The following is a 26,846-nucleotide window of genomic DNA, read 5'->3' on the forward strand; positions in this document are numbered from 1 at the left end:
TAAAGGCAACATAACCTCATTCAAAAATGAACTGACCAGACATCTGGATGACTTACTGTTTACTTATGAGGAATAAAGTTTCACCAGATCTGTGCAACCATTTCAATTTGCACAGATATGTATTGTAGTAAATTGTAAGTACATATTTTATGTTATTACTTTGAAGGGGGTTGGCATATCAAGAATGTGGATTCTTGGTCCCTTGTCTCGTACTACGGAATGTCATCCAGGTAAGAAAACCAGGTAAGACCTAGGAAACCATCTCCAAGTTTCCTGGAAGTGATAGTGCTACGTTCCGGAAAACAATTTACACCACGTGGCCACTGCCTTCTCTAACACGAGAAAAAGGTAGACGTATATATCTGCAGTCAAAGAAAGTCATGGAAAGGTAAGGGGTAATTCAATGTCAGCTCCCTACAATCACAGCATCCAGTCGACTGGTACTAGTAAATATCATTATCTGAGAAATCCGTGTACACACCCAGCAGATTTTTAATCATGATATATACATACGTAAGGCCAGGAATTTGTTGAATATCAATTTTCGTTTATGTAGGTTGTAGGTTAACTCTACATTGGTTAATTGGTGAAATAAACTCGGGTAGTCTTCTTGACTTTATTGAGTCCGACAGCGTTCTGCTCTACAAAACAAGGCAAGCTCCGTTCAAACTTCGGATGGTTGCCAGAAACATTTTCTATATACGTTTGTACAGAGTTACCAAAAGATGGTATAAGTAGGCTGTTGTCATATTAGCATAAAGAATATTTGGAAGGTTGGTTGTGTCGGATAACGACGCGACGAGAGGCACCGGGAGAGCCTTTTGTCCGCGCAGGTGGCTTGACCTGAGATGCACGGAATCTATTCTTTGCTAAAATGGCGTCACCAGGAAAAGTTGGTGAGCTGGGTCACTTGGACAATGACCCTTTCCCTTGGGAGATTGGCGACGACGTCGGAGTACCAGATTGTAGCTTATGTGTGCGTGCGTGCGTGCGTACCCACGCTAGGCATCGAATGGAAATGACCGACACGCTGAATATCGAAGATGATGATACCAGCAAAGGGAGAGATTATAACATTTATTTGCATTTTCTAGAAGATTCTATCCACGAAATAATGCATAGGCGTTGCATTATGGGTACAACTCTCACTCCACTCTTCCATGACGTCATGAGGACGTATTTGTATGTAAGCATAGACTAGGAACCTTAAATTTAGGTGGAGGATAAAAATATCCAAACTAAAGTTCAGGATTCCATTAGAGAAATATTTTTAGGTTTTTTAGCACATAAAGGTTACATCACGAAACGAGGTAACGGAGCCTTGGCTTGTATTACAAAGTGGTAGCCGGTGTATTTATCCAAAAATTGAACACGTTCGCTAACCATGTTGTGTTTTACGTGCGGGCATGGGTAGTCTAAGCCGAAAAAAAACATCCCTAACAGGTATGTGTCAGTGTTCCAATGAAAAAAATCTGTGGAAGTTTATGAAAATACCCAAATATCTATGCATATATTAGTTAGAATATTATAAGTTATTAAGTGAAGCGAGTCTAAGCCGAAAAAACCCATCCCTAATAGGGGGATAGGGAGTGTAAACACCAACCAATTACATAAATCTATCGAGCGTGGTGATCGAACAAACAAAATCTCTTGTAATAGGTTATAGGAAAATAAGCGAGTGTGTGAAAGGGATTGTGGCAGAGAGTGCTCTCTCCCAACGATGAAGATCTCTCTTCCAAAGATAAAGTAAATCTTATAGGATTGGGTTAGGATAGGAAGTAGATGTAAAGTAAATGTTGAATACGGTGGCCGGACTAACAAGCGTAATACCCAAACATTTCAGTCAAGCCATTAGGGTCTCCAATCCATTCAGTACTATAACCCCCATTCACGTTACCTCTTTTGTTTATAATTGTTTCATAGATAATAATCCAGTTTAAGATATTTGGTCCATTTATAACAGTTTAAATCAACTGTTTCTACTGTGATAGAGAATATTACATATGATCTATTCTATTTTTTATTACAGCTGATTAGTTAGATGCATATCATGTATCAGTAAATCAGCTGATTGTAAATTAGAATTTTCTTTAAATTCCTTTTACCCTGGAATTTTGTAAACATAAAACTTAAACGGCCTAAAAGGGAGAGAATGGAATAAAATCGTGTGTTGGTCACGAGTCGCCACGTGTTCTAATATATACGAGTATAGTGATTGTGATGGTGGCAGCGAGCACAAACGCCATTTTGTGATTACCAATCAGAACAATTCTGATGAACATAATTTTTCCAAATCAAATAGTGTTATATAGATTTGGCTAATTGTCATCCTCATACGTGGTGCTCTTGATCGGACACGATTTTATGAAAACGTACTATACATCTCACCCATCTATTTATTGTTACAATAGTAGTAGTCATTGTGGCACTGCATATATTGGGTGTCAGATGGGCACTACATTACCAAGGTAACATTCTTAAACAGAGACTATTCTCCACTCAAAAAAAAAAAAAAATTCTTCGTTATGCTACCCTCCTTTAAATCTTCCATATACTATAGGCAACTCACTCGAATCTCAGTCGATTCCGCGTTTTCGGTTGGTAGCCCTGCTCACTCTTCCCCCCGCTGAGCTGCATGAAACATCAAGTCTCTCTAAAATATTTTCATATATCTTCACTTAGCTCAGTGACTATAAGAGTTACACGAATTTTATGTACATCTAGGGGTGAAGCAGTCCTTGTTCACCTATTTTAAAGCTTTCCATCTCGATGGTACAAAGAAAGAAATTATAGCGAGTATAAGATAAGGAATATAATTTTAATGTTTATACAGTATTTTGCTTATTATCGCTGTGTCCAGTCATTATGAGGTCGGTTGTAAAATATAACATGTCGTCTGTGTATAAAATAGTCATGAATATGGCTGTGCTTTAACATATCCCATAAAGTGACACTTAAAAGAGAAAAAGGTTTATATTATTATCTTTTGAAACTGGACGGGTGGCGGGAAGCAGAGCGTTTTGCTCCCTCCCTCCCTCCGCCCCAATCTCATGAGTCAAAATTGAACATGACTGGAGTACATACCGCACATGGTTTTTCGATCTCAATTAATTTACGGCTTTCATCATCTCATTATCTTCTTGGGTCTATGAATACGGTTGTACCAACGTATATGGTCGGAAGAGTGACACTCAGATTGGAAATTGAAATATGTAAATATAAAAAAGTTCGTGACTCGTATCGTAGCGAAGTGTGAGCAGAGCTACCAACCGAAAACGCAGGATCGACTGATATTCTTTGAGTGAATTGCCTATACTTCTATAGCACCTCTTCGGTGCAATATTAACCCAAGAATAAAGAGTTGGTTATTGCTAGGAAAAAGTGTGGTTATTTTTCGTTTTCCACAGCCTATGTAAGATACAATAACGAGACAGAAATTATGGGAGTACACAGGAAGCGCATGTCATACCCAGAGCATGATATACGTGGATAGAATTAGTTGGACATAAGCGCCCATTCGCCCTAAGACTTAGCACCTCCTGTGCCCTGCAAACCAAAGAACATCAGAGGAGAATGCTGCAAGCCGACGTTTTGTCTGCTTACACACACGATCAAAGACCACCAAAGAAATAGGACGCCGACTTAAGTGCAATGCCTCCCAATGTATCTGACCCTACCTTCAAAGTTATCATACACAACTATAGTTCTATGTGCATACGTGTACTAATATGTATCCATTTCTCACGACTTTCCACTCTTGTGGCCGTACTAATTTGAATCACGTAGGTAACTCTCTTGACATCTAACTACGCTGCCAGACGTACGAGTAATTCCCCTCAATTTCTTAAGATATAGCTCACATATATCTCAAAATATTCTCCAGTCATGCATACATAACTACTAACACGTTTTGTAATAGATTCCTTAATTCTGATAGATTTGTGAATTTTATTACAATAAAAACAATAGATCGCTGAGTACTGAGCGTCTTAATCTTCCCACGGAAGTGTTAGAGGAGGAAGAGGCTACCATCTGCCAGCCTGACCGGTCTAATACGGTACAAAACGATCACCTCATATGGTCCTGATACAGACACAAATTTAGCTTGAGGAATGCAACACCGGGTATGTGTAGTAGCTAAACACCGGAAAAAATAAGTTATAGCGCTGGAGTGAAAGAATATAAATCATGCACACACACACTGAATAAGATAATCTGACGATAGCCAAAATAAAAAGATAAATACTGATATTGAGGAGTGTTGATGTGATTTGAATATTGACAAATGTATATTACACAATGCGTACTCACACACATAAAATGCTAATCTAAACAAGGGTGAATCTCATCCAGGACATTCTGAGTTCACTATGAAAAATATAGTGATTCATATGAAAACAAAAGTTGGAACATAGTGTAGGAGTGACTCAGCGCTCTACAACTAATAAACAAACTTTAGGCAGACACAAACGTGCGTACGTACACACACACACGTGTGTGCATGAGTTATTTCAGTAAGAAGGGGACAAAGATAACAATAAGCTTTAGATGGTAACAAATACAACTGCATATTCTGAATATTGAAGTGGAGTAATTCACTGTTGTTAAAGTAAACATTTTAATATTGTATTTCTAACATTGTACTATGGAGTCCACAGACAAGAGTTCTCATGCCAAAGTAACTGCTATTACACGTGATCGATCATGTTTTATATTTCCTAAGTCTCTTCGTAAACATTTTGTGAAATGGTTAGGTATACATTTTTCGTAATTTTGTTTTACGTAGATTTTTCAAAGTACAATAAGTATTCCCAGTTGATTGTTGAAATAAATGTCCGTCATAATGTGGAACAACAGCATGTTGGTATGAATGCCCAAAAACAGATAGTCAGAAACCCTTCACTGGACACAAGAAATTACACAACTAGTTCAAAACTGTTCATGTTTAGATCAAGAAACAATAATACTTCCAATGTCCTGCCTAAAGTAAGACGTGCAAATTAATACAATCTTTATTTCCATGGACACAGTGGGAAGCGCAGCAATTGTCTAACAAGACTTTATCGGGCTGGTAGGGGGGGACTACGTACATCAATGGGAATTTGTTGCCAACTGAATATGTGGAGGTTCGGTGTTCCGGTTCAAGTGTGACGTAGCTATTATCGCATACGTCATAGCCAGGACTTTGTACACAGGTGCAGACCCGTGCGAACAAAATTACGATAAGTTACGTATTTGATCACATGCGTATTTTCTAAATTCCAAGTGGATGCATGTAAAAAAAATGAACTCATACAACCATGGATAAAAGAGGATGAAGTACTATATTCACCATTCCTGCGCGGGTGAGCTCAGACGCATGGAGACAAAACTCACAAGCTCAAGGAATTATTCAACCGATAGACATATTTTCATGACAAAGAATATGTTATCTCTGTGGAAATTCACTTTATCATATCGGCTATCAACAAAACTGAGAGAGAAACGAGCCGACGCAGGTTTGACAATTGGTAACGATTCCCATAATATATCGTACGATTCTCGAGCCAACACTTCTTTCAAACCTCACATTTTTGTTTTATTTATATTCGTACTAGATTTCAATATTTAGCGTACATTATTATATCTGTCCGATTTATTCTTATCTACAATATATTATTAGTTGTCTTGCTCCTCACCGAGACATTATTTACTCTGCTATAAATAAAACTATAATAACATTAATCTGCAACTCTTTCATGAGGCGCACGCCAGCTTCATTGGCCAACCAGAAGAACGAGTAAGGCTACGTCATCAAAACGTTGCCCAGTCTAACCAATGGCCATCACCCAAACAATGACGTCATACTATGCGAATGCTGCCATTAAAGAACAACATCCTTCAGTTAACGTGTGGCTTGTGTAACGCGTGGAGGGGAGAGAAACAGGGTGTTCGACGGGTAGTCGTGTAGCGTAGTTTATTATCATACGATTAGTTTCGCCGTAATTCGACTCAAGATGAATTTTTCGTTTGCTGGTTGTGGCTTTTTAGGAATATACCACGTTGGTGTAGCTGCCTGTCTGAAGAAGTATGCACCAAATTTATTAGTCAACAAAATTTCTGGTGCTAGTGCAGGCGCGCTTGCTGCTGTATGTCTCCTGTGCGATTGCCCTCTTGGTAAGTTGTAAACACTTTTCTCATCTCTATAGATAAATCTCTACTCTACCAGTTAATCTGTTTGCAGTAATCGATAATCATCTTTAATAGTTCATGTTTATACCAAGGTATCAGTGTTTCGTGTTCTTAATCGAAAGTGATTTATTACGAGTTAGTGGTCAGGATTACTCTGAATTATGTGTAGGTACTGTCAAGTTCATGTTTACACGACTAGGCTAATAAGTACCCTTACGTTGAAATTAGGAATGGTTTTGTTTTAGCTAAACTTTAGTCACTTTTTCATATCAATATAGAACACTTTTTATCATAATATGACATTGGATTTCTTAAGTACGTCGTTGTATACCGTCGACAACGAAATATTTTATGAATAGTTTAAAGACATTGAAATGCCATATAGGACGTTAAGCATTCGAAGTGGTAGTTTCCAGTTAGAATAGTTATTAAACTATAACTATAGTTTACAAGTAGTTCACATGTAATTTAACTTATTGCTTATTCACCAAATTCGAATTACATTTCCTCCCGCCATTTGCTGGCTGCTATTCATTTCACCCACCCCCTCTCCCACCACATTGATACGTCCCCCCACCCACCCACCCACCTCTGACATATCTACGTTATCCAGTAACCTAAATCCAGTAAGTCAATAGGGTCGATTTGTCAGTTCGTTGACATGGAGAAATAGGCCAAACTTGCCTATAGAATCCGTCGTGTCACAGACCCCCCGTGAAACATTTCAAGTGCTGTGTTATCATTTCATCACGCTCCCCCTGCCCCCAATTCTCTCCCCACCCCCCACCCCGCTGCTCCTTCCTCCTCTTACTCGCTTCTCGTTCCTTTGGTTGGGAAGTGAAAATAAAGTACGGGGCAGAAATTATGTAGAATCTGTTGTTGCCAGGTACCGTGTGGTCGTTTGAGTCCGTTTTTTTGTTTTTTGTTTTTTAGGTCAAGTATGAGAAATTTCAACTTGCGCCTGGTCAGGTTTTGAGGGGGGGTGAGAGGAAGGGATGGAACAGTTATTTGCAGTCGAACATTTTTTTTTTTTTCGAAGGCTTTGTTTTCATGACTAAAAATTTTCTATATAACTTTTTTCCTGTGATACCGTTATTGTCACTGACGCATATTGTTTTTTTTTTATCAGTGTAGCAAGAATGTTGATTAGTTTGCAAAATCCTGATACGCTACTGAGTGATATGATAGTATATGCATTGCAACCACAAACTAATGAAATTGTATGTTGAAATGGACAATGTTGAATACTGCAAATGCGATGTTGGAAGTGACCGTGGTGATAAATGCTGTTGGAACGTTTAATTCATTATGAACAAAATCATCTTAAGTTTCTTAGATAATAAAACGTGGCCAGTGTTATTATTTACATATGGGAACATTCATACACCAGAAGGCACTTAGAATGCTACCACGAGTAAATCATAAAGTTTGGGAGATAGTAGCTAAAGAGGAATATATAGATGTAAATGCGTACGTTGCATCTTCCATAAACTTAATTAAATGGTCTTGGGGGGGGGGGGGCAGTATGCGGCATACAAAGCGAGTCAGGAACTAAATGAATATCGGCTTAATTTCAAACACCCGTTAGTGGAGGTTACCTTAGTAAAATCGCTGGTTGGCAGACAGAATTAATTACACAATTGTAGTAAGACGATTAAAAATATATACACTGGACTGTGACTATTTCCTAAGCCCTATACTGATGTGATGTTAAGTTACTCACAGCTAAACAAGATCGTAGCTGTTGGAACGGTCATTCACCCATTGACTGACAAAGGCACACCCCAACATCGCTGAATAAAATCACCTGGCGGCAATCTGAATAGGTTTATAAATCGAGCTAGAGAATGTGTGAACCCATTGGCTGTTTGGGGTCCCCCAGCTGAATAAAATCGTATGGTGCCAGACAATGTGAGAAAAAGTAGAATTATGATTTAGAATTTAACAACAATATGACGTTAAGAGGGAATGTACATTGCAGATAGTATATCAGTTGCCAGACAATTTTATTCACTTAATAAACAAATCGTAGGGGAACGGTGCCCCCCACTCCCCACCCCCATATGAAGAAATGTAAACATATTTGATCAAATTCTGTTAGATATTACACTTAATGCTGAAAAACATCGTGACTATATTGTTATTGGATAACCTAGAGAGAATTCTATTAACCTTTTTACTACTAGTTTCATGAATAAAACCAACTGGCAATAGTCACAACATAAGCGTATGTCGTAAATAGCCATAAAAGGGTTAATCCAGGAAGTCGTAATCCATTCACTGGGCAAGGGGGGGGACAAATGTACAAGTCGTAAGTATATTGTAAGGGTTCAAAGTTGATTTGAGGTTGAGAGCTTTCAAACACGTGAATTTGCTACAATTCATGGTGGACATATTTAGAACACCGCAGTAACCAGTCGACCGGACGCATGTCCTGTCTGTCTATTTGCCTGCCTGTCTGTCTGGCCGCGCCGTGGAAGCGTACCTTTATCGAAAGGCTAAATCTCTCTGTAGTATTGTAGTCGTATTTCATTTCTTTTGTTCCGGGGTTCCACGTGTATGCTGTGTTACTTATAATGTCGGGGCAAGAGAGAATATTATTCAGTCGCTCTTTTTTCGCGGTTTGGACAATTTAGCCAAATAGAGGACATGGTAAAGTTTGTGATTGTTTATATTTATCTAGGGCCCCAGGTTACACGCTCGTGGACTGATTGACACGTGGAATGGTGGGCCTTGGTGCCCAATATAGATTTTTACATGGCTAACCTCAAACAACCCTGTATTGGTTATTGGTTGCATATTTTATGTATTCGATAGTCCAGAGATTTTAGTTACCTCCCAACGAACCGAGTGATTCAGCATTCTTTGATGATCATGACTAATCACAACTTCAGCATGATGACAATCACTAAAAATGTAACCATCCTACCACTCTTGTATCTATTTACCAAGAGTTTTTCCCCCTGATAAGGGAGGTAGCCAAACCAAAGGCATGTACCTACTCCCACCCATTCCACTTGCATCCACCACCCTCCCTCCCTCTCATCTTAGCTCCTCATAGGTGACGGGCTCATCCCTGTATCCCGCCCAGTGCCCTGGGTCAGGAGCGATGTAGCAAGGCACAGCACATACACAGCAAGGCCGCTTCACTCAATCGAGGGGACCCTACCCCCTTCGCCCCCCTCATATAAGAGAGAGAGAGAGAAGATGGGGAGAAATCCCTTCGGGCTGCGTCAAAACATGATTCACTCATAAGTACCCCCTGCCTCACTTCTGCACTCCTTAAATATTTCCTTTGATATATCTATGACTTCTCTTCAGATTGGCAATGTCCCCAATTACAGAAGCGTCGGTTATTGCCGACTAGAAAGTCGGACTATTTTATTCGGTCGGGGACCCAGTCTCTCAGGAATATAAGTACAGTAGAGGTGGTAGTGGTGCACAACAAAACAACCATGGTGTACATACGAGATTGAGTACAAATGCCTTGCGTACAATTATCCGGATCAAGTCTATACTTTACTGTACTATTTCTACATAAACTTTCCTCTCTTTCACCTTCATGGACGTTCCTTATCAAAAACTTTAGATTATTATTATTATAATTATTATTATTATTGCTATTATTATTATTATTATTATTATTATTATTGTTGTTGTTGTTGTTGTAATTATTTTACATTTCAAGAGGGTAAATTGACCTTTTATTTTAATTGTAGGTGTTGCCATACGATTTTAATCAGCCGAGGGAACTCGCACCTATTGATGGAGTTAACCATATTTTCATTATTTTGATAGTGCGCATGAATTTGTATATTTAACTCAAGCTGCCACCAAATAATTTTGACCAAAGTTAGATATATTCTTCGCGCAGTCAATAGAATTAACACTTGGTTCACCTCACCCGTTCTTGAGTGGCGTCGTTCTATGTATTTACTTTGGTTACCGACAGTGGATCCTTTAATTGCGTTAGAAAATTTAAGGAAGTGAATGAGCAGCAATAAACTAATTTTCTAACGATTCTGTTCATGCTTCGGATTAGGGTGAGGGAAGGGGGGAGGTTGACCCCATCGTACCGGCCATCGTTACCGCCGTAACGGAATTAACATATATTTGCAAAAGGTGATTTCAGTTATGAGGAGAAGGGGGATTTTACAGTTGAGCGTGCACTGATTGGTCAGCAGTCATTGCAGCCAAGGAATTTGTTTACGTGTGGACGGTCGCATGGGTTAGCGCGCCTGCGCCTGCGTGCACTGTGCCATTCAACTGTTCCAAATATATTAACACACACACACACACACACACACACACACACACACACACACACACACACACACACACACACACACACACACACACACACACACACACACACACACTCTCTCTCTCTCTCTCTCTCTCTCTCTCTCTCTCTCTCTCTCTCTCTCTCTCTCCTCTCTCTCTCTCTCTCTCTCTCTCTCTCTGTGTGTGTGTGTGTGTGTGTGTGTGTGTGTGTGTGTGTGTGTGTGTGTGTGTGTGTGTGTGTGTGTGTGTGTGTGTGTGTGTGTGTGTGTGTGTGTGAGGGGGTAGAGGGGTTTGGGGTTGGTGGGGTCCTTCAAGTTAGACGCGTCGCATACCAGGCGAGATGTAGTCAAGGCCGCAAGGGAGTGTGCCTTATGTAAGAGGGCGGGCGAGGCGGTCCCTTTCAAAGTTAGATACTGTTACCTGCTCCTTAATCATAGGGGGCGTCAAAGACTGTCCCTTATTACAGGTGGTTAAGTGTGTCTATTTCACTATAAGGGATGGATGAAGCTACCACACTGACAATTGAGTGTCCTTTGTAAAGATACCCTTATTTTGACACGGAAAGGCGTCTTGGCTTAATTAAGGAGCACAAAGGTTACCCTTACAAGATGGGCAGGTTTTCCTTGTTTACTACAAGTTGGAACTTGTTTACTTTTTAAGTCGAGAGTTTCTAACAGGTTGACGTGGGTAGGAACGGAAAAAACAGTCTTAATCTAAGTTTATTCCAGATTAGTTTCGTAAATGAGCTTTCTCGTTCAATTAAGACAGTTCATCTACGAAACTAGTCAGGAATAATCTTAGTATAAGAAAAGTGTGGAGAATAGGTGAGCATTTGTGCTTGTCCCTGACCGGTTCTAAGGAACGGGTAAGGTCGTTCTTGTTATAAAAAGATGGTCAGGTGACCTTGACTGACCAAAAGAGAGGAGTAAAGCTGCCCTCACTTGAGCACAAGGTTGACTTTCCCTGGGCGAGGGATTTCTGCAAAAGAAATACAGAGTTCATTGTTGAGAAGTCGCCATCAGGTGCAGAATTGCAGCCGAATCCGTCAATTTTGTCTATATGTGTGTGTGTGTGGTTCATCACTGTCTTTGTATCACGTGTTAGACTCGTGATCGACGGCTATTATCCTGCCGGGTGAGAGATCTGAGGTTATATATAACCCTTTCCATGGGTAATCTGTGATTAAAGAGAGAGAGAATGAAATATACAATTGAATGGAGAAATATTGTGAATGAAAAGATGATTTGGCCCTAAGGGATGTTCGTCTCTCCGTTCCGCAAATCCCGCGAGTGAATGAGGTGAGGACCCGCCACATTAGGGGTGTGGGCAAACCAGCTTCGTCCGTTAGGGTCTGCCGCGGAAGCCCCTCGCCTCTACATTGCCCTCGAGCAATGAGTTGGGAGACAGGTATGACCCCTTATCCACGAGGTGCTGAGGCGATAGAGACGTCAGATGGGTTTTGATATGCGTGGTGAAGGCACAGATCGATAGGGGTGCATCCGGGGCTTTCACCTGCCCTCCCTCGTTCGACGGTTGAGTCATTGGCACTCGGTATTTTGGTTACATTTTAGTGTCTTGTTTACAACTATAAAACATTCCAGCTTATGATAAGCCCTTAAATTTGTTATAATGGATATACAGTAGATACATTTTAAGATCCCATTAAGTACTTTATTTTCAATTATTAAAAGTCCTCTATCGGGGGCACCGTCCTTGCCTTACGATGGGAGGAGTTTGTGACGTTAAACCATGTATCATCAGTAGAAGATACACCTAACCCCTTCCAAATTTTATGTATTCGCCCTTGTAGTGGTTGTGTTCAATAACTGATTACCTCCAACCTTTGTAAGGGGGGAAGGGCCTTGTGTGTGTGTGTGTGTGTGTGTGTGTGTGTGTGTGTGTGTGTGTAAATGTAAAACCCTCGTGGAATAATTTCGTAACGCGAATTTGGGATGCCCAGATACGATCCCCAGAAGATGCTAGACTACTGTTCTGTTCGTACTTCAATGGCTTCTCAACCCCTCTGCAACGGTAGACATCAAAGGTGTGATGTGCAAGTTTTGTATTTCAGTGTTGGCACTTAATCAGTATGATCAAGCCGTTCCAGATCAGAAATTCACATGCACTTCGTACTAATCACAAAACTTTTCCAAACCATTGTGATGAAGTACAAGGGCTATATTATTCCTCACCCACACCAGGGAGGATATACAGGTTGTCTTGCAGTAAACACCCGTGGCTTTTATACGTGTTCACACACACACACACACACACACACACACACACACACACACACACACACACACACACACACACACACACACACACACACACACACACACACACATATATATATATATATATATGTATATATATATGTATATAAATGTATATATATATTTATATATATATGTATATAAATGTATATATATATTTATATATATATATATATATATATATATATATATATATATTAAGGTTTTCCCTTTATAAAGGGGAGGCCGAGTTAAAAAAAAATAAGAAATACATCTGGCTATGAGGACACGAAAGCGAGCAGTTTCGCTCCTGATTTTAACCAAGGAAATGCTTGGAATGTTACGAGATATTGCTAAGTGGGTGTGTAGGATTTTGTTGGAGATCTGTTTCAATGGTCAAGAAGTGCATATGGAAATGGAAGATTCTTGAATGTCGAATTATAGTAGGTTGGCATTAAGGTATACCTTGTGAGCTTAGTACACGCCTGGAAAACTGTAGAAATTGCTTGGGGATTTGTTGAAGTACCGTTTATGTTTGTAATGTATATTAATAACACTGTTACATGTAAGGATATCATGTGATGAATTTAGCATATACAGTGTGTGTGCGTGTGAACACCTGCGTGTCCTACCGTAACGAATTCCACAGATTTTCTTGCAGAAACTGTGGACGTTTGATTAGAATCACAATTTTTTTATGTCGATATCACGTTTTTAATTGAGATTCTTGTCTACGTTTTATGACAATTACCGCTACCGGTACTCAACCGCCCGAGCACAAGCTCGAGAAAAAATTCTGAACAAAGACATTTTCTCTCTCTCTCTCTCTCTCTCTCTCTCTCTCTCTCTCTCTCTCTCTCTCTCTCTCTCTCTCTCTCTCTCTCTCTCTCTCTCTCCCCCCCCCCAAGTTGTGGTACTCTGTACCTTCTTCGGACATCACGCCCCGCGTCTCCAGGAAGAAGAGAACAAGTTCATTGCGCCCCCCAAGGCCGAGGGCGACCTCTGCCGCTGGAGGGGTTAGGATCATCACAAGTGTCGGGAGGGGAGCACGTCGCCATTAAGGAGCGTGACTCAGCGAAACTGGGGATGATGCAGAGTCAGGGGAGGGTCAGTGATGGTAACGCACCTCATCTCATCTCATCTCACCTTCCCACATTGCCATTGCATGTATGTAGTTGTGCGTGTGTGTGTGTGTGTGTGTGTGTGTGTGTGTGTGTGTGTGTGTGTGTGTGTGTGTGTGTGTGTGTGTGTGAGTGAGTGAGTGAGTGAGTGAGTGAGTGAGAGTAAACCAGACCGTCATAACGGGTATTATGTAAGCTAGTCCTGAGTAGTGGGGCGGTGGGGTCGTGGTGCTTTTTTTGTGCAGTTGTGTCTGGCAAGGAACGGGTGAGGCCCCACCAGGGGGTGAGCGGGGGATGGGGGGAGTAAGTTGTTTACTGAACCCTTCAAGGTTGAGGACCAACTTTGTGTTGCGATGTGTTAGACCCCAGCGAATTGGCAACGCCATATGCATGTTTCATTCTGACTGATATCTTGTTATTCCTACTTGATGTTATTAACTTATTCGTTTATTCATTTATTAAGTTATTTGTATATTTCTTTTTCGTTACGAAATTACATAGTTGCCATACTTCTCAACCAATCTTCGTGTTCCATTGTTCTAAGCGCGCGAATGAATACAACATTGGTTACGAAATTTACCTGCAGTTGTGGATTTCAGTGACTCGTTCGTTTGTGAGCATCTACTAACATGGAGTCTACGCTTCCTTGAAGAAGAAAGTTGGTAGGTTTAGTGGTCAGCCATCTTTCGGCCTATGGGCATCTTCATAGCTGAATAAAATCGTCAGGCGATAGAGAGAAAGGTATTAAAAATTGTAACGTGCTGACCAATGATGTGGTAGATCGAAATAAATTTAACTTAACGGGGTAGAGGATGAGTCTACGGGTGATTAAGATCGTATAATCACAACCAGAAAACGGAATTGAAGTCGTATTGTTCTCGCGTTAGATTAAAACCTAGATGTGCTGATTCGTAATTGCACATACCATTCTGAATTACTGTGAAAACTGCTCCAACTCCCCTTTAACCCTTTGATGTCTATAGTGGGGATCCCCCAACTAAATGAAATCGAACTTACTTCTTACTTCTTCAGGCGTTGCGCCTGTCAGTGGTCCCAGTACGTTTTTCCATCTGGCTCTATCATGGAAGGCCCCTTCCTCTAACATAGGTCCCAAATGGTCGACTGAATGACATAGCCTAGCGTTACATCCAGTCTAAAATTATATTGAAATCTGTTGTGATGATTCTTAGTCACTAGGTCTGAGTAGCTCTTCTAGTGAATATGATATACCGTGAAGCAAAAAAAAAGTAATAAAGACTTCAAATACAGTATTAAGACCTTCAACATGGTGTAGTGGTTTTTGTACTTAACCAAGGGACGACCGCAGAAAAAAAAAAAAAAACTTTGGCCAGACCTAAGCTAAAACTAGTCCTCATGTTGAAGAGTTTGCCCTCAGCTGAATAAAATCGTCTGTCGACTTAAAGAATAAATGAATTGAGTAGGGTACTAGCAGGGTTGGAGGTGATAAAGGCTATAAAGTACCAAGAGCCCTATGGAAGCTTCTGGAGTTAAGAAGAAAAAGAAGACTTCTGAGACGAGGAACCACAGCGAGTCTGGAGATCTGAGAGGAGGGAGAGGGGAGGGAGGGAGGCGGGTGGGAATGAAGAGGGAGTCTTCGGGGGCCCTCTATCGATCCGCAAAGCCACAGCCGCGTCTCGAACGTAGAGCTTCAGGGTAACTGCAAACACCGAAGATTTTGGCGAGGCAGCATAGAACTTCGCACGCCGCCCCCCCCACCCCCGTCACTTCCGTATCAGGTCTTCATCTTTTATTCAAGCTGCCGTCGTTCATTTGTGTTCATCTCCTTCAACTCCATCATCCCGTGTTAGCGGAAATGTTAGACCCTATTTTCCTTTAATTCATTATTATTATTATTATTATAATTATTATTATTATTATTATAATTATTATTATTATTATTTATTGTTGTTGTTGTTGTTGTTGTCCATGTCCATGTCCATGTCCATGGCAGCTATTTGGTAAGTTACAGGTTGTAGTGTCTCTGTTTCAAGACTTTTGTGGATCACGTGTTTGTATAATTGATGAGGGATTGCAGAGGCTGGAAGTGAGGACGAGGGAGGGGATGAGTGGGGCGGGGGGGGGGGATAGCCAGGCCACTAAAGAGGACAGGCCGGCGTGCAAGCTCGGCCCGTGCTTGATGACGTCATAACGTAGACGAGGCTTGTGTACGTGTTATGCATGCCAGTTGGGATAATTGAACTGATTACACTTGTTGCAGACTTTGCAGTTGTATCTAAAGTCACTTCTGTGACCTAAACTTACACTTGCAGTTCATGCTAAACGTACAACCTTACCAGGATGGCCTAAGCAATCTCATATTCCTACAGAACATGTGTGAGATAAGTTTCGTTCCGAACCATTTTGTACCTCTTGCAGTGTTTGACTTTGCATAAGATTTGCATCTAGGGGGAAGAGGTTTAAGTACCGGTGTGCGTGCCCCCAAAGATTATTAAAATAATTTGGCATCAGCCAGAAGAAGATTAATGAAGAACGTCGCTATGCCAAATGTGTTAGCCCTTCCGCTTTGGAGTTTTATTCACAGCTGAATAAAATCACTTAGAGTAACACAGCGAAATTGTTAATGGTACATTGCACATTTCTTTCGCTCTTTGGTGGTTTGTTGTTACGGTTGTAGTTTAACAATGCGTCTCTCCTTGTGAACAGTCCCGCTCCGCTATCGTGTGATTGTATTCTTGACTTGGACTTTTGTCAGTTGTCGATCTTCCAGAAGTTTACAACTTCGTCACGTGGGCCACCCGTCTGCTTAAGTAAAATGAATCGACTGGAGATAACCAGAGCCAAGTCTGTAAAGGGTTTCACAATTCTAGTCTAGCCCCTTTGCTAAAGTGACTCCTTTTATGTACTTGTTCTGGCTAGTTCCGGGCGATTTTATTCCGTTCCATGTAAGCAGACTGTTTTCATTGATGACGTTGCCATTTCAAACATCAGTGCTGGCGCCCTCATATGAATGAAATCGCCTAATATTAGCCAGGATCAAATCTGTACCTGTTTTCAGATGGCGTGCAATTTTCTCATATATTATCCACACTTGTAGTCTTGTCAGGAAAAGACCCGGCCCCGTTACTGATCCCTGTGGTACTCCACAGTAGTGCTAACAGGTGTTCACGCATTCTCGTAATATGTGTAGCCTCTGCATGTGTTATTTGTGTCTGAGCTGCTAAAATCTTGTTGGCCAGAAGCGAGACCAAATGTTGACCAAAATTTTGTTTCAGTTCACAGTTTAATGGGAATCTCTTCAAAATTTTTTTTTTTTTTTTTTTTTTTTTTTTTTTTTTTTTTTTGCCTACTTCATAGAACCCCAGAGAATCAATTCAGCAAGGATTGCCCCTCGGCTAAAGGGGCATAACGACATCTCGGTTCTGAATAACCGAAGTAATTTAACATCTGGAATAGAAGCCACCCTTCTCCCAAAAATTTTTAATAACAGCGGTTATCATAATAATAAACGACGACATTACCAACAACAAAATTGTCATACTAACCCATCGTGATTACAAGAGTGAACTTATGCACACGATATAGATCCAGATACGGGTTGAGGTGGATGGGTGGGTGGGTGGGGGGATTGATGACGTCAGGCTTGGGAAGAGGAGGCGGAGTTCTCCCGTCGCAAATAAGGTACAGTAAATTGAAGGTAGGGGGGGAGTGAGACTTCCCACTGTGCCATCGCGTATTGATCGGCTCCCCAGTAATCCGCTTCGCTCTCTACGTTGGAGGAAGATATAAGGGTCTTGGTAGATTAAGACGACGAGATCGTTGTCGATTCACAAGTTGCTTGAAACCGTTGGCTAGATTGGTATTAATGAATATTGGTTGTGATTTGCATGGTGCCACTGTTGTGACGGTGATACTGATCGAATATATATAAATATATATATGTATGTGTATAATATATATATATATATATATATTATATATATATATATATATATATATATATAATATATATATATATAATATATATATATATATAATATATATATATATATATATATATAATATATATATATATATATATATATATATATATATATATATATATATATATATATATATATATATATATATATATATATATAGTATGTGCGTGCGTGTGTTTTATTTCTTTATATTTCTTTTTAACTTAAACATGGTCCGTCGTCTTGACTTACCTCGGTCAAATCTCTGGGGAACCTCTTCTTATCCTCGGCCTGAGTGTTTGATCCCTAGACTGTGGGAAGTTTTCTTCTGAATTAGGGTCGCCACGCGGTAACCAAAACAATGAAGTCGACCGTGACAGTGAAAGCGTTCGCTGAGGTATAGGCTTTCACTGTTGGACTTTTCCCCTGGTTGACTAAAATCGCTCCGTAGTGGCTGGCATAAAACTTGCAAGTCTATCATGGTGACATGTCAGTAGTCAGAATGATTAAACAAGGCAACACTTATTAATATGAATGTCGAGATAGGATCCATGTGACGAGTAAGATCATCGGGTTGTAGCCAGAATGAAAATACAAAGTACACATACAAACACGCATGCAATGATTTGTAGTGGACCATATCACGACAGGAGAAGTTTTGGCTAGCCACGACTCCGAACGGTAGGTGAACATAGATGGATAGAGGCTAACAATGCGTGAATGGATGGATAGACAAATAGATGAACAGCAATGATATACAACCTTGCCAACACTTAAGGGCTTTGATCCTTGTTTGCCTTTCCTCCATTGCCCTCCTCTCCCCCTTCCTCTCCCTCTTCCTCTCCCTCTTCCTCTCCCCCAGGGGATGCATTTTCTTTGACCGTGACTTTAAACATGACTGGATTGCATCAGCCTTTGTCACAGGGAGGGTGGAAGAAAGGTGTGGTTGGGGTTGGCATGTCTGAAGCCCAATCACGACATGACGTCATATCGGCTCGTACTTAGACGTGGACTCGGTGGGAGTCCTGAGTCAGCAGAGAAGGATTTCCTCAATATCGATTTAGTCTGTTCAAGGCTTTAGGGTGCCCATGCTCAATGAATATCTATTGACAACAATGAATTAATTTAATCAATACTGACATTGCCAGGTTGGTACGAAACATCCTAGAAAAATATCTAGAGGTGTTGGTTTGATATTGAAAGCGCGGCCGAGGCATTGCCGTAGTTATCAATGAAATAAACATTGACAATGTTGTTAATAAATATTGAAAGAACAGAGTGTGCAGCAGTTTTAGGATTGATGAATGACCCGGTAGTATATTCGATTCGAGTTCCTGTGTATCCAAGTTCTAACCTTGCCGTCGGACAGTGCTTGTGCGAAGGGAAGTAGCCATGATCACAGTGAGGCGCACCATCAGTCATCAATCATCATCGTCATCGTCATCGTCATTGTCATCGTCATCGTCATCGTCGTCGTCATCATCATCATCATCATCAATCATCATCATCCATACACGACCTCATGGAACTTTCTCCATCATCATCATCATCATCATCATCATCATCATCATCATCATCATCATCATCAATCATCATCATCCATACACGACCTCATGGAACTTTCTCCAACAGAGCAATCCAAAGTTGATCGGTCACACTAGGATACTATATAACCTGTGTTGAGTCTGTCAACCTGACCTCAATTTGGGCAGTAAGCCCGTGCCCCAAGGTTTATCTTGGGTAGAACAAAACGATGCACGTAATATGGGGAACTTCCTGTGTGTGTGTGTGTGTGTGTGTGTGTGTGTGTGTGTGTGTGTGTGTGTGTGTGTGTGTGTGTGTGTGTGTGTGTGTGTGTGTGTGTGTGTGTGTGTGTGTTTTAGTTTGCACATCATAGTTTTTATGTATATTTCTGTGATATCACAACAACAACAACCTCTCGAGAGATTTGCGCATAACCTGTTTTGGATTTCCTTGCGGCTCTGCAGGGTAGCTCACCATTCTCTTCATTTTGGGTTCGTTTCTCAGGTGAGCAAAGTAAGTTGGCATAAGCCAGTGTGTTACTGATTTGAAGCAATTGTTTCTTCCACCTCCCCTGCTTTGTCCTCCATCTCTTCCTTCCACTCTTCCTTCCATTCTTCCTTCCTCTCTTCCTTCCTCTCTTCCTTCCTCTCTTCCTTCCTCTCTTCCTTCCATTCTTCCTTCCTCTCTTCCTTCCTCTCTTCCTTCCTCTCTTCCTTCCTCTCTTCCTTCCTCTCTTCCTTCCTCTCTTCCTCCCTCTCTTCCTCCTCTGTACCCTCTCTCCTTTCCCATAAGACAGCAGGGCAGGACTTTTAGTACAAAAGAATGAAAGAGACTGCAAGAGACCATAAAGCCTACACTAGGCAGTTCCATGTCCATTATCACCTGTCATCCCCAACCATGAAGTTGTCTGACCGTTTATTAAAACAACCGATAGTTTCAGCGCTCACAACATGGTTACTAAGTCTATTCCATTCGTTGACCACTCTATTAATAAACCAGTTCTTGCCTATTTCCCTCTTAAATCTAAAATTGTCCAATTTAATTCCATTACTGCAAGTCCTGCCCTGTTGTCTCAATAGGATTACCTTGTTTGCGTCACCCTTGTTAAAGCCTTTGATCCACTTGAACACCTCTATTTGATCACCCCGCACTCTGCGTCTTTCCAGAAAGTGTGAATTAAGGTGTCTAATCCTGTCCTCGTAAGGTAATCTATATTGGACCAATTTGGGTTTAAAAACTAAATAGGCAAGAATGGTTTACCAAAGGAGTAGTTAAAGAATGGAATAGACTTGGAAACCATGTATGGAGCGCTGAAACTGTTGGTTGTTTTAGTAAGAGAAGATTAAATAACTATGGGCAGGGATGATAGGCGGTAATGGAACTGGCTAGTATAGGCTTTGAGGTCCCATGCGATCTCCTCCTTCCTTATGTTCTTACCCACCCACCCCGTCTCTACTTCCACTTCATTTTACAGCTTCTTTGCTCTCTTGTTAAGCCCTCATGTAATGCTTGGGTGGCTCTTGTGTGCCTCGGGTGCTGGTCTTGCCGCAGGCACCACCTCTCCCTTCCTCCTCCTCCTCCTCCCCCCCCCCCCTTCGCACGTGCAGAACAGCAGCTGTATTGATCGGCATGCTCATCTCGCCTAATGCGTTGTAAGGGAATTGGGGCTGGTTGGGGAGGGAAGAGGAGGGGAGATGTGGAGTAGGTGGGGGGTGGGGGAGCTGGAACTGGAGGAAGAGGAGGTCTTAGAGGAAGATGGAAGATGCGCTGGAACCTGAACTGAACACGAATGCCCCAATTTCGGTTGTGTGCATTTGCTTCAGAATGACTTCCAAGGAATGCCCACCTGCAGTGAAAATATGTTTTTTTTTATTCAGCTAAGTGGAGTCCACTCTAAAAGTGCCAATAAAAAAAGATGAGTTGTTTACCCCAGCAGGTGCCTGGTAGTGCCCTGTGTTCAATATGCCATGGAAGATGGCAGACAAACATTTGTGCCTGTTGGATTCGAACCCGGGCTAATGAAATGAGAATTGAATGCACCGCTTGATGCACCAAAACAGCAATTAACGCCACGTATCTTGTCCAGACAGTGCCAGATGATTTTATTCAAATAAGATAGGACTTCTCCCCGTAGTGCAGGTGCTCTTGCCCTGTTTTTCTAAGATATGCTCAATGTTTATATATATATATATATATATATATATAATGTATATGTATATTCTTAATCTCCTTGGGACCACTTCAACTCTGTAAAATCGTTGTGTGCCATCGAAGAATAGGGAATAGTGTAGTCTGGAAGGTTCAAGTTAAGAGGTAGAGAAATTGAGACTTGGTGGCTTTCAACAACACAAGGGTTTCTGTCCTCATCAAATATTGTAGAGAGATCTGAAGTCAGCTGTCCTGCAGCGACCCTTTTGTGTTGTTTGACCAGGATGTCTGGATAATGGGGAAGAGAATAAAACTGGTTATTGAGGTGTCAGGGTGCCGGGGTGTTGGGTATAGGGAAAGTTTTTTATATAAATGTTCTTTTTATGGTGCAGTACTATTTCAATAGTTGTAGTAACTTTTACTCGTATGGAAATTGGTATGTTATAGCACATATGTAAAAGTTCAATATAAACCCACTATCGGAGAAAAAATGACGGAAGTACAGGGAAACTGTATATTTCGACTACTATCTGTAGTCCTCTTCAGCAGAAGAGATAGTAGTCGAAATATACAGTTTCCCTGTACTTCCGTCATTTTTTCTCCGATGGTGGGTTTATAGTGAACTTTTACTCATATGTTATTTTCATAAGTCACTTTTATTGATAATAAATTGTTGCGACATTGGTATCGTCTCCATGGCAGTGATGCGTGCGACCGTCGTGCAAATGTCCTCTGGTGCCCTTTTTCTGGGGGGGGGGTTCTACCCACGTCCATCAGGATCACCCCAATCCTAATGCCTGAAGGCAACCACAAGGCAGGAGTCGGGGGAAGGTGTTAATGAAGGAAGGATATTGTCGAATGTGGAGCTTCATGGATGCGAGTCCAAGTTTTATGTTGTTTGATAGAAGAAGATGGGGTCTGAGCCTTGAATGTATTCAAATCGTTTAACAGTAATGATTAGTTTATCTTAGTAAGATTCCATTCTGACACGGGGTCTCTCCCACTCTCACTCGTGGAAAAATAGGTGATAGTTGAAATTAAATGTGAGAAGTGACATCCAGAAAGAAAGAAAGAAAAAATGCAAAAATCTTTGTGGACATCTATTCTTAAATATTTTGCTCTCCAAAGATGGGGTGTGACACCCTTTGTTGAAATTAAAATTTAGTAACAGCGAAATTAAGATAGTAAACACTTGTCCACACATGTATAACCACACCATCACGTGCAGTCACACATACGTATACACACAATCACGCGTATACACACCCACCCACACGCACGCACATACACAGACACACTCACGTACGCACACACACAAGCTAACGCGCACATACGCTCACACATACATACTCAAAGACCTGTAAGCGTTTTTGCCTGGATAATAGCGGACAGCTCCCGAGGCAAAGCTGTGGAAGCTGTTTGGAACCATATAAGAAGTCGTGGGGGCTTAAACGGGAGTAACATTTTCTCGCCTTACGGCTGTTTTCTTATGGAAGACATTATTATGTGTGAAGTGTGTGTAAGCTGAAAGACGATGTGTATCTACTAAAATGGAGCCATAAGCTCCTTGGCCTTGGATTTTTTTTTTTCTGACTCAAGACTGGTTCTCTGTGGAACTGAACAGCATACGCTCTTGTAAGAAGGGTCACAAAGAACTCAGAAGGAAAACTCGTTGGTTCTGTGATCGTGTGCGCGCGCGTGTGATTTAGATTTTTTTTTTTTTCTCTCGGAGAAGGATGGTTTTAAGTATGACATGTTTACGATCTGAAAACGAATCTTGCCTCGTGCATGCAATCATTCGTGCGTGGCTCATCATAGTTCCTTTGTTGCAAGACCTGTTGCTCCGCCTTGCAGTGCAATACAACCCCATCCGATTGGGGGAGGTGGACCGTGTGATCTTTCCGCTGTCGGTTGTTAAGGCAACTGAGGTCGTCGGGCTTGGCGTCCCCTGTTACCATGGCAACCAGGGACCAGGAGGCGGGATTTGGCGCCACAGTCCTTATTCACTTCAATTTTTTCCTTTCTTTCTTTCTTTCTTGGACGAGAAGCGGCTCCCGCCTGAATCAGTCACACTTGACTGTTACCCTTCAATGAACGAGATGTCCTAAACTAACTCCTGATTGTGTTTAGCTGTTTGGTTAACCGAGATGATCCGATCAAGACTATTCTTTTAACCCTTTATGAACCAGATGTTTCACCAAAATAAGACTGGCGAGTGTTGGTTACAATAAAATTCTCAATGTGCCAAATTCATTCCCGTCGTTGTTAGATTGGTTTCTCATTCAAAGATTTTTTAAACCAGACAATTTTTATTCATTTAAGAGCTGGACGATGTTGTGTCTACTTTTTTTTTTTTTTTTTTTTTTTTTTGAGAGAGAGAGGGGGGGGAGTTCCTCCCCTTACCTGAGTAAAATCGACCGTTATTACCCTCAAACAAAAATATGAAATTCAATTGAAAAACAAATTCGGTAGCTTTCAAACATTTGTTTTTATTATAAAACCCTTTCATTCATATATACTGTAACTAAAAAAAAAAGGTCAATCATAGCCCTTTTAACAAGAATTGTTTTGTTTTTTGACAAATTGCTAAAACAGTTTTCTACTTATTTGATACCAGATATTAAAAGGACACTAAAAGATAAGTGTCAAGGGGAACACATTTCCTCAGCTGTACTGGTCCGTATTGAAAAAGCAACAATAATGTATGCTCCGTCGGGCGCCTTATCTCGGTGGGACGAAGTCCACCATGGGTGACGCTTTCGCGGCAACAAAGCACGGTCAGCAGTCGGGTTACTGTTTATCAGCTCGATAGACTGATTAAACTCGTTAGGAAAACGACCCTTAACCCCTCCAGTCCGGAGGTGAGGGGGGGAGGGGAGAGGAGAAGAGGGGGAGAGGGATTATTATTATTATTATTTTTTTTTTTTTTTTTGGGGGGGGGGGAGTGAAACGTCACTCCCACGGAAGGAATTGAATCGGGGTGGGTCTGGGTTTGGCAAAACATGAGAAAATGCACAGCGGCCATATTGAAAGGATACATCTGAGGTTAGGTTCATCCCTTCACCCTGGGACCCACATCAGCTAAATGGTATTATCTGCCATTGGACTCTGTAATGTGATAAACCACTACGCGGAGGGATTGATCAAACCTCTCACCCCCCAGTGAGACACGTAGAGGATAATAGCTATGCTCGTCGGTTCTGTCTCAGTGCTTCGTATATATGTATTTGTTCACGTTGTGTGTGCCGATACACTCTTGTATAAGGTTATACAGTATATACAGTACGTTGACCCCTTCCGTACCGGTTGGAACTCCTGTTTATAATACGACTGTCTATTCACCTGCGCGTCACCTGCGCCCCGAAGAGGTGACTAGCCTCTCCAGTATCTGATGGCACCCCTTCCTTTTGTTGCGGTCATCGCGAGGCTATCTTATTGTTTGGCGCAGCACCCTTCATAACGAGTGGATCAAGTCACAGACAAATAGCAGACAAAGGCAGACAAACAAAAGAAATTGTTTGGATCATTTTTCAGTGCAATTCTCGGTCGCGCCATGATAGCAATCTGACCCCATTCCCCTCCCTCTTCCACTTCTTCCACCCCCTTCCACCCCTTCCACCCCACCCACCTCCCACGCGGTCTTTATCTTCCCATTTTCCTTTCCCAGCCTCTACACCATCCATTTTCTTGTTGACAAGTATTTTTTTTTTCTCTTTCACATCTTCCTTTATTCTTTTCTTCCTCAGCAAACTTTGTTTCTCTTTTTCCTCACCTACTTTTACTTTTCACTTTCCCTGTTTTCTCCTTTCGCATTCCTTCTCATTCTCATCTATTCTTATTCATCTCTTTACATTCAATTTCCATTCATGTTTCACGTCCCTTTGGCTTCCCTTGTTCTTCCCTCTCTTTTCGTCTCTAAAGGAATGTATTGTGGCTATGGTACCATCCTCCTGTCCATTCTTTTATCCTCTTTTTTCCTGTTATTCTTTATCATTCCTCATTCTTCCTTCTTCTTACTTCTTCTTTTTTCCTTCTTCTACCCTCTTCTTCTTTCTTCCCTCCTCTTCCTTCTTCTTCCTCCGCCTTCCTCTTTCTTTTCCCTTTTTCCTTCTCCTCCCTTCTTCCTCCTCCATCTTTCGTCTTCTTCCTTCTTTTTCCTCCTTCATCTTTCGTCTTCTTCCTTCTTTTTCCTCTTTCCTTCGTCTTCTTCCCACATCCGTTTCCTTCTTCCCTCTCGTATCCTTTCCCTTCTCCTTTCCCTACATTCATGCTCCCCATTTTATCTCCCTTTCCCTCTTTCTTTCCCATACTCTTCTTTCCCTGTCCCCTCTCCTTTCCTATTCACGTTCCCCTTCCCTTTCCCCTCTCGCACACTCTTCCCCTTCTTGTGAAGTAGGCCAACCCTTCACCCCTACAGAACTCTGGTCTTACTTTTGAGTAACGCCATATAAGGTTCGGCACATCGGATCTATGGATGGAATCCACTTCGAAGAAGAGGAAAGTCCCCATTAGGGCTTCGCAATTTGGCTCTCCAGAAGCGTATCCGAAGAAGGTTCTTGGTGGGGAAAGAATGGGATAAAGGGGCGGTCGCCCCCTATGGACGTTGATGGCGTTAGATCAGTTGTTTAATTGGGGATGATGGGAATGGATCGTGTGCCTCTCGAGGTGCTCCCAACGGTAACACGCTTCTCTAGACAGGAGGAAAATGGTATAACCGCGTACTGGGTTTGTTTCCATTAGATTGATTGTTTGTGTGTGTGTGTGTGTGTGTGTGCGCGAGGGATGAGTTTCTAATTTGGAATTGTAGTTAAACGATACTGACTTAAGTAGCAGGGACGTGTATGGATAGATACTAAGGGATTAGTCAATAATTATCTTCAGATGTTTGTTTTAACGTGCACGTGAGCAGGTGTCGGATATTGGATTAAGAATGTAACTTTATTATACAGCAGTTAGTCTTTTCACGTCCCTCCTTTATACACTTTATCATATACCTTTTCCAAGTCCATAAAGACCAACATGAGTCTTTACCCCGGCACTTGTTTCAGGGTGAGCATTTGGTCTACATTTTTGTCTCCCAAATACCGCTGTACTCTTCTACAATTTTTGTGTCCTTTATACCTTAATAATTTTTCTGTATATCTTACTTTTTTCTTTGCCTTCATAAATTAGCACCACTTCTACCTTCCTTCTATCTCCTGGGAGTTTGGCTCCTTTGCTGCTCTTTCAGGTGATTTTCTGCACATTCCAATACATTTCTTGCCCCGTTCTTTCGTCCACTTTTAGTGACTTACCCACTTTCAACAGTTTATATCCTTTCCAACCTCTCGATTTCAAATATCCCCTTTCTCAAGTCCACTACATATATGTGGCATGTTTTTTAATAAATGTAATGTCTCATT

At 41.3% G+C, this 26,846-nt stretch overlaps 1 protein-coding gene across 3 annotated transcripts in view; it reads left to right on the top strand.

Moving 5' to 3' along the window:
• Positions 1-5,896: 5,896 nt before the first annotated feature.
• Positions 5,897-26,846, top strand: part of bmm (brummer) — a 97,340-nt gene continuing 76,390 nt past the window's right edge. For all 3 annotated transcript variants that reach the window (XM_076210395.1, XM_076210393.1, XM_076210394.1), the window contains exon 1: positions 5,897-6,156. In XM_076210395.1, coding sequence (XP_076066510.1) covers positions 5,997-6,156 — 160 coding nt within the window. In that variant the 5' untranslated portion in view covers positions 5,897-5,996. The remainder of the gene's footprint in view (positions 6,157-26,846) is intronic.

The sequence above is a fragment of the Oratosquilla oratoria genome, chromosome 27 (genome assembly GCF_046742065.1).
Source record: "Oratosquilla oratoria isolate Oo_2021 chromosome 27, ASM4674206v1, whole genome shotgun sequence".
Taxonomy (NCBI): domain Eukaryota; kingdom Metazoa; phylum Arthropoda; class Malacostraca; order Stomatopoda; family Squillidae; genus Oratosquilla; species Oratosquilla oratoria.